We start from the raw sequence: 11,966 nt of genomic DNA on the forward strand, positions 1-11,966 counted from the left end.
CGTAGACAAGGGTCCACCTTGGGAGCTCGATGAATCATCGTCTATCTATTTCGGCGTAGCTTTTTCACATGTACCTACAATGCACCGGGAAATGATGGGAAAACGGGTCATCGATATAGTTCGATCTTGGAGTAGGGGGTAATTTGGTCATGGAAAAGTTTCCTCTGAGTGCCCTAATCACTGGGTCTCACATGCCAGTATGCTAGGATGATCAGAACTGTCCATGCCTTCTTTGATGATTGACACATGAGACGGAGACAGAAACCTACGTCGAATAATGGTTCTGACTGATGATATTTGCAGCTGAATCTGAAGCGTTGAAAGTAAAATTCCCAACTGGACTAACATTGAACTAGTGAAATCAATGCTCAGGATCATTTTTGAAAGGATCGCTGTGTATTATATAATGCAGGGGTAATTTGGTAATCGGACTTTCTCCTGAAGAAATTCCCAGTCTTATATACTCGGGCATAGTGTGATGGATGATACGCAGGCACTTAGAACCTACATAGAAACTGCAAATATGGGCGTACATGTAATTCAAACTAAACCTTCGAACTTATGGTTATGTACCATGGTTGGATGGAAGAGATTTACTGGACGGTTAAAAGTTAAAAAAATAAATAAAAATCCAATGGCCCTACTTCAGTAAACAAGTGTCCACGAATCAGAGCTTAAAATTGTTCAACTAATCTGATTTTTGGACAACCGTCATTTAGGCGAAAGTGGGTCCCACAAATTAGTCTGTTAATTTGACTTAAGCATGCCATGCATACAATTTCTCAGTGCCCGCTTATCAAGCGGTGTATTCTAACAGAGTATCCGAATTTCTAGTTACCCTCTCCAAAAATTTAAAATGGACTCAACAGAGGGCATTTTCGTCCAATTCAGAAAACCAAACCATTTTCACCATTAAAAACACATCACTTCCATTAAAATAAAAACTCTTTCTCGAACTTATCTGAAAAGGCAGGGGCAATTTTGTCCAATTCATAACACTTCGCCCATTTTCAGAACACTACAGTATCAATAGTATCAGTAATTAACTAAAATAAGAATCTATTTTTCTAGGAAGGGCATTTTCGTCCAATTCATAACACCATTCATTTTCAGAACTCTACTGTAATTAACAGAAAATAAGTTCATGTCCATGGAAAGAGCATTTTCGTCAGATCCATAAAAATCTGCACCATCTTCATCATTACGCAAAAAAACGAGACTAGCAGAATCCCCTTGCAAGAACCCAAGACAGAAAAAAAGGGCATGAAAATGATAAAAAGACAAAACTACCCTTGCTCTTACCTCGCAGCAATCCCAAAGACAAACAAAATTTCCTAAAAAAGCCAAAAAAGTGTATGTGAAAAGACAAAACTAACCTTGCATGCCAACGCGAGAAAAAACCCTCCCCCCAATGTCTTCTCAGCCAAGCATCATGATCTGCTGCAGCAGCACCTTCCTCTCCGCCATCTTCTTCAAAACCACCACCTGCTCCACAGAGAAAACGCAGCACCCGCCCGAGTACAGTTTCTCCTGCACGACCGCCGAGTTTACCAGCACCTGCAGCAGCTGCTGCCTGTTCAGCTTCTCCAGCGCCAAAACCTCCCCAAACGCCTCGCCACCGCTAACTGGCGCCGCATCCAGCGATACGAAATTGGATTCCCGCGGCATGGACTTCAGCACGCTAACCTGCGCCTCCAGGAACCTGATGTATTTGTGCGCCTCCTCCAGCGTGGTGGCAATGTCCATCTTCTTCTCCCAGGGCATCAGCTTCTCGAGTTGCCGTGTACGGTCGCTGATCTTCTTGCGCCGCTGCCGTGGTAACGTGCACCGGGGGTATACTTTCGGAGGAAAATGAAGAGGAGGTGATGGAGTAGGGACTGGTGCTGGTAGGGCTAGAGATCCGAAACGGTTCTGAGCCGATCTAGCGGTGGAAAACCCATGGAGTCCTGGAATCTGCTCGACCGAGAGCAGATCCGGTAAACGATGGAAGCTCGACGTACAGATCTTCGGGACCTCGTCCGTTGGAAATCCAAATGGAGTATTTCGGTCATCTCCAACGGCCGGGATTATCTGAGCCTCGTCACTGACAGGTTCGAGTTTCGGAAACTTGAGTTTCCCTGATCTGAAATCAACCACTCTCGGCCGTCGATCAGTGCTGTTCGAGCTCTCCATCAGCTTCTTCTGCTGAAACGTCGCGTGATCTTCCACAACGTAGCTGACGGGTCCGAAACTGAGCGCATTCGGCTGCGAGATCGTTGAAGGTCCAAGTAGAGAATATCCGACGGTCGGATTTACGCCGTAGAACTCCGGGTTTTGGAGATTTCCGGTCAGAAGCTCCGGAAAACTCGTCGTTGGAAATCCGAAGTTGCTGGATTGTCCTTCGAAAAATCGCAACGAGAAACCTCCCTCCATTTGAAGTTTTGCTGCAGATGTTGATAGGAGAAATAGAGAGGAATGAAGATCGGAGCGAAGAGGGTCGAATCGAGCTTCTTCGAAGAGAAACGGAGCTGAAACCCCAGAGAGAGAGAGAGGTACTGAGGCGGCTTGTATTATAACGGAAGATCGTTTGCCTCTGTCGCGATGTAGAATCCAGCATGTGCCCCAACCCATTGGGGCCCACATGCTGAGATGGCCCAGCGATTTGAACCGTCCATCATATTATCTCCACTACAATAGATGATCTATTATCCCATAATCACACTTTATTTATGATTTTTAACGTTTGATTTTTGAATTTGAATCTAAGCCATCAAAAAGTTTCTTTTACTTCGACAGATGATGGTGATGGTAATCCGGTCAGATTACTATGGCACAACGATTTCACAACATGGACGGTTCTGATGATCCGATTATTCATCTTATGGCCCCAGTGGACCTGGACAGACGGCGGATCCTTAGTCGGGACAGAGGCATGATTCTAGTAGTGGGATTGGCTACTCCCCCTGCCTACAGCCCCGTGGCTGATGGTCGGTGATCTGTGGGCCCCACTATGATGTATGTGTTTCATCCATTCTGTTCATACACTTTTAAAGATCATTTTAGGGGTTTATACCTAAAATTCGAGGTATATAAATCTCAGGTGGACCACACAACATGAAAACAATAGTGATTCGATATCCACCATTAAAATCATCCTAAGGCCCACCGTATTGTTTATTTGACATCCAATCTGTTGATTAGGTCATACAGGCCCAGATGAAAGAAAAAAAGAAAAATCAGCTTAATCCAAAACTTTTATGGCCCCCAAAATTTTCTTAATATTCTGAGATCATTCAACACTGTTTCCTGAAATGTGATCCAATGAGATTGGGTATATCTCGTTTTTGGTATGATAATGTAAAATGATCTGTAAAAATATATGGAAGGCATGGATGAAACATATGAATCATGGTGGGGCCCACAGAGCACCGACGATCAGCCATTGGCTGGTGTGGGGGAGTAGCCAGTCCGTTTCCCTGAGATTAGCCTCTGGGGTTGAGAGACACGTGGCATGTAGAGGAGGCGGCTGCACGATCGGGGTGTACGGACGATCGTCCTCACGCGCGCTTGTCGACCTTTTGTCTCTTTGTGGCCGTTTTCTGTCACGTGATCGCTTGGCGTTTGCGATTCTCCCAGCCCGTTCCATGCACGCTTTGCTAACGTGTGCCAGCGCTGCAGTGCGCGCCCTAGTCGAGATCCACTCCAGACAGTCCATGTTGTGGGGCTTATCCGATAATCGGTCTAAATCACCGAAACGTGGAGCTCATTTGTAACAGAAAAGTGATAAGTACGTCCTTGGTTGCCCATTTTGTTTAGCTGGGATTGCTGGTTGGGTAATCCCGACCGTTGATCTGATGGGCAGTGCCGTTGATTTGATACTCTGGCAGAGTGTGGTGGTTGAGACTCAGGTGCTCGTAGAATATTTTCGTGGCATGCATTGAGTTATATCAAATGCACGACTCGCTGTAGATGCGTCTTAATTATTCAAAATTCGGTATGGCTTAACCGGTCTAATCTCTGATCAACTGATCAACGAGGGACGCGGATTGCCTGCCGTCCAAAGCTAGGTGGGCCATGCTTATAAGAAATCCATCAAAAGTGGCCCCCACAAGACAAAATAAAAAAGTGAGGCGGGTAATGCCTAACCCACCGTTGTGTGTAATGCCATCCAAACCGTTCATAAGGTCATTCCAGTTGGGATGAACTGAAAACACAAAAGTATCAGCCTAATCCAAAACTTCAGTTTGCACTGTTTTCTTGCTGTGTGGTTTACTTACCTTTTGGATCTACCTTATCTTTAAGCTAAGGGCCTGTTTGGGTGGGCGGATTAAGAGGGATTAAGAGGGATGGGATGGATTTTAAGGTAATGATGGTGGTGTCAGTGGATTTGTTTAAGATCCATGGGATTGCTATATCCGGGGACAAGTTCACCGAGTCTGTTTGGCATGCCCGGCATTTCTCGGGATTTTACCTTCTAATCCCTTTCAATCCGTCCAACCAAACATGCCCTAGGCACGATTGAACGGGATTAGGAGGGATGTGATCAATTTTAAGGTGATGATGGTGATGTCAGTGGAATGGTTTAAGATCCATGGGTTTGCTATATCCCGGGACAAGTTCATCGGGTCTGTTTGGCTCGTTTGGCATTTCTCGGGATTTTACCATCCCATCTCTCCTAATCCCATGGGATCTGTCTGGCCAAACACGCCCTAATGTAACCGATTGTCTGCCACGTTGCTAGTACGAAGGTGGCTACAGGATAGTGCTCTGTGGGCTGAGCATGATATATGTCTATCTATTTTTTTTCATATTATTTTAGATATTAGCTTCGAAACAAAGCAGATCCAAATATCATATTTACCACCCTAAGAAAATAGAGGTGATTGAACAAACGCTCACCATTAAAAACTTTCTAGGGTCCGCTGTAATTTTTATTTCCCATCCAACCTATTAGTAGGGGTGCACACGGGTCGGTTTGGTCTGGGTCTGGAGTGAAACCGGAATCGAACCGTTCCTAACTGTTCTAGAATTTTCGGAACCGGAATCGGACTGTTAATACTCTAGAACCGAACCGGAACCGAACCATGAAAACCGGTTCAGTTCCACGGTTCTAAGCTTTTTAAAATCCAACCCAATTGGCATGAATTGCTGGGGCCCATCATGATGCATAAATACATTCCTGTTTACGTACGGGAAACAATGGAAGTGCTTTCTAGTGTCTCCTATAGTTGAAACCTACCTAAGGCCTATTATGATAGAAATATTTCATCCACACCGTACGTACAAAGGACCCCAACACCTAAGACAGTTGAGGTGCTGATGTCCAGCATTAAAACCTCCCTGGTCTAGAGGTGTTGATGTCCAGCATTAAAACCTCCAGTTCACTGGGCCATGGGCCCACTAGATGTATACGTTTTATCCCTTTTTTTTTTTTTTCCAACAGTAAAATGTTTTAAATATTCCAATATAGCAACACTTTTGGGACATGACATATCTCAATGGGGCGCTTCAAATCAACGGTTTTGATCAAGTTCAACCGTGAACCCCATGGCACTATGTACATAATCATACTTTTTGGTAAAATGACAACGAGCATGACAATAGAAAATTAGCTGGTCCTGAACTTATCTTAAACTTTAGTTTGGTTCCATGGTTCGGTTCCTAGTTCGGTTCTAGGTTTGGTTTCACAGTTCGGGTCAACGGTTCAGTTTGCGATTTGGTTCTTATATACATGCCCCTAAACCGGAACCGAACCATATCCAACGGTTCTTTGATTTTTGGAACCAAAATCAAAACTGGTGTACTTTAGAACTGGACCAAACTGAACCGTTTGATCGGTTCCGGTCCGATTCCATAATTCTACCGGTTTGATGTGCACCCCTACTATTAAGTAGGTTCCTCAAATTTGGATGAAGGGAAAATATAAATATTAGCTTCATTGAAAACTTTGGTGGTCCCCAGGAAGTTTTTAATGGTGGGCATTCAATCACCCTTGCTTTTTGTGGTGTAGTCCATACGAGATTCGGATTTACCTCATTTTTAAGACCATGCATTAAAATGGTTTGAAAAAAAGGTGAATATACAACATGGATAAAATACATAGATCATGGTGCAGCTCATGGAGCACCATCCAATAGCTACTGGCTACTGAAAGCTTTGGAAGGCAATTCACATTCTCATGTAATATAATAATATAGCTGGAAAAAGGAATGAATCAAAGTGGATTTCTTACTAACATGACGGTGGCCTAACCTAGCTTTTAAAGGCAGTAACTTTGTTTCCCGAGTATATGAGCAGTCCAAATTGGGATCCATGGCAGTTTAATTTAGTTTAAATGCATACCATGTGTGCATTCTGTTAAAGCCTGTCCATCAAACACCACACTCTGCCAGAGTATCAAAGTGGTCTGGGCTCCGGGCGATTCGATTTTCGGCGTTGCCATACGAGGTTTGATATGATACATCCCCACGTCTTGTAATACATCCGGACTTAACTTTTCGACCTGGATAACCTTCTAATGATCTAAACCGCTTATATGGTGGGCCATAGCTTGATAGGTGACAAGTGAAAAAAAAAAAAATCTTTAAATTGAGTATTTCAAGTCCTTCTAAACTTTATGAAATGGTTGAAATATCTCAATCTTTTTTCTTTTTTTTTTTTTGGGCTATATAATTAAAAGGTCGAGAAGATTTTTTTTTTTTTTTTTCGGTTGGCCGAGAAGTTCCCATGGTCAAAAGCTGCGTGGGGCCCATAGAGACCCCTTTGACAAATCCACTCCGTCCATCAGTTTCTAAATGTCACAATAAGATAGGAATCCAAAAATCAGGAAGATCCAAAGCTCACATGGGCCCATCACACCAAACAGTGAGAATGGAAACGTTCACCGTTGCAACCTTCCTAGAGCCAACCATAATTTTTATATTCCATCCAAACCGTTCATAGGATCACCACCACTCAGATACGATGTACGAACAAATATTGTCCTGATACAAAACTTATTTTGCCCACACAAAGTTTCCATTTGTGGTTTCAATCCCCCTTTTTCCATGTGGTGTGACCCACCTGAGTTTTAGATCTCCCTCGTTTTCGAAATATTGCCTTATTATGATGTTTAGAAACTGACAGACGGAGTGGATTTATCACTGGCATCCCCGTATGCCCTACATAACTTGTGACTATAGAAACTTCGAGTCCCCCGTGGATAAGCACACATCTATGAAACCGATATATCAGATCACTTCCTCTCCAATGAGGTGGTTACAGTGGGACTCGATCAGGATCAGGTGGGTCGCACCTTGTCTTCGATCAAAGCAAGTGGGGCCGGTCTCGTCAGTCAGCTGGGTTGAGGCTTTTGTACCGGAATCGATACAACGCATGTTTTTAATCGGAAACGGATTGGCTACTCCCCCTGTCACCAGCCAATGGCTGATGGTCGGTGCTCTGTGGGCCCACCATGATGTATGTGTTTCATCTATGCCGTCTATATATATTTACATTTTATGGTATTACACCAAAAATGAGGTATCTCCCAATCTCAAGTGGACCACGTTACAGGAAACAGTGTTGAATGAGTGTCGACCATCAAAAACATTTTGGGGCATAAAAGTTTTGGATCAAGCTGATCTTTATTTTTTCCCTTCATCTGGTTCTCTGTATGACCTCCTCAACAAATTTGATGTCAAATAAACAATACAGTGGACTTTAGGATGATTGAAATGGTGGATATATAATCATTATTATTATTTTTCCTGTGGTGTCGTCCACCTGAAACTTATATCCCTCTCATTTTTGGGGTAATTTCTAAAATTATGTTTGAAAATGGATGAACGGAATGGATGAAACACATACATCATGGTGGGGCCCACAGAGCACCGACCACCAGCCACGGGGCTAGTGGCGGGGTAGTAGCCAATCCGTTTCCTTTTTACTCACCGCATAAAGCACCCAAGCTATTTGGGGCCCACCGGTCGCATATGGAAAATCCACAACTCTAGGCCTACTAAAAAAGTTATCCAGATTCACAACTTAGATTAGGGTAGATCTGCCTGTGGGGGCTACCGTGCTGTCCCTTTCATCAAACCCGTTAATCAGGTATAACTCACAAGCGGATCAACAAAAGTCGGCCTCATCTTATCTTATGGACGGTACAGATTTACAGATGAAACCTGTTAATCAGGTATAACTCACGAGCGAATCCACAAAATTCAGCCTCATCTTATCTCATGGACGGTACAGATTTACAGATTGTATATGATGGGCCCAAAGAGCTGTGTTTTAGCCAGGTGTTGCAGACGGTTTAGGTGGGTCACATTTTACCCCAGCGCACGTTATAGCTCGTCCGGGAAAAAGCCGACGGCTGATGCCGTCGGTAGAAGATTTTTTGGCGTGGTTTACACACGTGCGGGCGAGAGTTCGAGAAACGTCAGATTGCGTAAAAGCAACTCCATAACGCCAACTTTGGATGAATTTTCCTTCATAATAACAGAATTGGCCCTGAAGGGCATTGATGCGGGAACCATGCTGGTGTGGGTACGTGTCGTGCGAAGACGAGCGGTAGCTCTACTTGAGCTCCGGTCGTACGAAATCGGATTGAGTACTGAGTTACTCGGTACGCTCGTATTGAGTAAACTTAGTTAGGCGCACCGTGAATATACGTGGTTTATCCACTTCGTCCATCCGTTTTTCCATCTAATTTAAGTGGTTGAGCCCAAAATTTAAGCATATCCAAAGATAAAGTGGATCATACCACAGGAAACAGTGGGAATAATGATTTTCACCGTTGGAACATTTCTAGGCTCCACAGTGATTTTTATTTGTCATCCAAACTGTTCATAAGATCATCCAGACATGGATGAAGGGAAAATACAAATATAAGGTTGATCCAAAACTTCTATAGGCCCCATGAATTTTCAACTGTAGATGCTCAAATCACACTGTTTTATGTGGTGTGGTCCATTTGAGCTTTCGATATGCTTCATTTTTGGGTCAAGCTATAAAATTATCCGATAAAATCGATAGACAGTGAATAAAATATATAAATCATGGTGAACCTTACATAGTTTACTCGGTTAGCTAAGCATAGAGAGTTACTCGTTAAGCAATTTGCTTCCGAGTTGCACGATAAGTACAAAGGAGATCAAAGTTACTTGGCCCCACAATAATATATTTTTTTATATCTAAACAAATATAATTTATATTTATCCAAAAACTTATTGATCTCAAAAGGGTTTCAATGGTAGACGTTCAATCTCCCCCGGCTTTTTGTCAGTGTAGTGCACTTGATCTTTTGATTTATCTTATTTCGTGGCTAAGTCCTACAATGAGCACTCGCCTAATGGACGGAGGGTTTAGATATAATACATACCTCATGATGGGAATCACAGAACCGGATGACATCAACACACTAGTCATGTCAGTATTTTTATTGCTATGCTCATGTACAATGCTAGGATATTTTATTAAGTTTTGCAAACGTTTTTATTGATAGATAAACCATATAGATGAACTATTAACAGATGATTTGGTGTAGGAACTGAAAGAGGTTACTGAACTTCAACACGACGCATGTGAAATGTGTCAGTACTTGTTTGAAGATGAATTGACAACATTAGACTATCCCTAAATATCTAATTTATTTGTTAGGATAGTTTAATTGGTGTACAACCTATATTGGCATTGATTATATGCTTTTAAACAATTATTTAGATTTATTTGAGACAAACTTGGAATAGACACATCATATTTTCTCTCTAATGCTTTCTTTACTCTCTGAACCCTCTTCCCCGTAGTGCGTCCCTCCTGAGTTTTGCATTGAAATGGTATGTAGCTGGAATCGAACCTAAGATGATGCATACCCACTACATAGTCTCTACCAGTTCAACTAATCAAACTATTATATGCCACATTTAAAGAGTTAAAATGTGTGCATGTGAAGCATCATATGGTGCCAACTTATATATCAAATAACTCTCCTTTCACAATGCCTTTTCCACTCTTCTATGTTTCTCAAAAGCCTCATCTCTTCACAGGTATGTCAGTGAGCATGTCAAACATTTGCACTTAATTATGATTTGAACCACTTATCAGAAGGCACCAAACATAAAGGAAAAAGATCAGGTCCACTTGTCGTGTAAGCAACATAACTACATTTCATGTGATAAACAGCGATCTCTTTTCCACCCATCCATCTTATCCAAATTAGCACACTCAATATTGTCAAAATCATTATTGTACCACAAATCATATTAAGGTTGAATCTTATCGTATCGAAACTTGTTTTGTAAATCATAAGGGTATTTTTTTTTTTTTTTAGTTAATGATTTTTTTTTTTTAAATTGAAAATATATAAATATAAATAAATAAGATTTTTTTTTTTTTTTTTTCTAAAACTCATCAATCATCCATTTGCCATCAATATGCATTAAGTAATACCATATCATGATAGTGTTAAATGATTATTATCTTTTATTATTATTATTATTATTATTGTCTTTCTGGAAAAAATAAACAAGAAAATATCTTGAAACAAACATACAAAGATCATTTAATAATTTATGTTTGTATTACCATTCGTATATGTAGAATCACATTGGAAAAGTGGCATTTGATTTTCTTGACCGATGTAAACTAATATTTTAGTTTCTTATCATTATTCCACAATACAAATAAGTCAACATGAATGTAATCATCCACAAAAACATTCTAGATAAGTCAGACATCAATTTGGTTTTTTGACTGGTTAAGAAGTAAGAAATCATAAAAGAAACTCCATGATTAATGTTAAATACAATATATACCATTTAATCTCTTATAAAGAACAAGAGAAAATAACTTTCCTTTTTTGAATGATTCTTGATGTCCCCACCAATTTAAAAACAAAATGAAAGCCAAGTAAAGTTTAAAATAGAAAATAAGAAGTATAATTTGAAATTTTTATTGTAAATCATACTATTCAAATTGTAAAATTGTGAGATTCATATAAAAAGTGATTAAGATGGGAGTCAATTGTTCTGATTAGGATTTGACTCAAATTGAAAATCATAATATTTTGACAACACTAACGCATACCACTTTATATATATATATATATATATATATATATATATATATATATATATATATATATATAATCAGGAGGGCTCCACATGTTGGGCCTTGCCTGACCTGTGGCAAGAAAAAAAGAAAAGAAAAGAAAAGCTAGGCGGGGATTGAAGCAGGAGAGAGCCATCTAGAGATGGGTTGGGCTCCGGATGAAGGTCGGTCGAGAAAGCCCTACTCGACGACAAAGAAGGGCGATGAAAACTAGCCATGCTAGCATGGAAGAATAGGCCAGCCACACTTGGGGACTAGATTAATGGAGGGATCAGATCGGCCGGCTATGAACTTTCAGGCGATGGAGGGGGAAGGGTGGGAGGACTGGGCCAAGAAGAGATGGGATCAACCCACTCATTTTCTGGTTTTGGTATGCCTGACATGGCTCACACCTACTTTATTCGGAAGGATGGACCCTTTGACGTGCCTGGCCAGAGCAAAGGCACTAAGATAGAGCTTGTCTGGGGAGCCGTTGTTGGCGATGTTGGCAAGGCCATCTGCCACAGAGTTCCCCTCACAATAGGTGTGTCAAAACTGGAGATTGAGGGGTTTAATGAGTTGATGAATGGTTCTTTGGTGATACCAAAGCTTTCATCCACAGGAAGGTGAGAGATGGGAGACTGCTTTCAAGAGTACACACGAGTCATCTTTGACTATGATTGAAGATACCGCCACATCCTTGCAAAGTTTTATGCCATCCACCATCGCTCGGGCTTCTGCTACCATGTTAGAGACCTTTCTGTAGCGATTATGGAAGGCAAAGATCAGGTTACCCAAATGGTCTTGACAGACGCCTCCCCGTCCTCCTTCCCCTGGGTTGCCCCTCACTGAGCCGTCCACGTTCGGCGGCGTTGCCAATCCCAAAACCCAGAGAATAAGCTCCTCCCTATTGGAGC

At 41.6% G+C, this 11,966-nt stretch overlaps 1 protein-coding gene across 1 annotated transcript; it reads right to left on the bottom strand.

The window, feature by feature from the left end:
* Positions 1-680: 680 nt before the first annotated feature.
* LOC131221659 (uncharacterized) lies at positions 681-2,524 on the bottom strand. The gene has a single exon (XM_058216956.1). It carries the CDS (start codon positions 2,410-2,412, stop codon positions 1,420-1,422), a length of 993 nt encoding a protein of 330 aa, XP_058072939.1. The 5' UTR covers positions 2,413-2,524; the 3' UTR covers positions 681-1,419.
* Between the last annotated feature and the right edge of the window lie 9,442 nt (positions 2,525-11,966).

Source organism: Magnolia sinica, chromosome 12 (assembly GCF_029962835.1).
Source record: "Magnolia sinica isolate HGM2019 chromosome 12, MsV1, whole genome shotgun sequence".
NCBI lineage: Eukaryota > Viridiplantae > Streptophyta > Magnoliopsida > Magnoliales > Magnoliaceae > Magnolia > Magnolia sinica.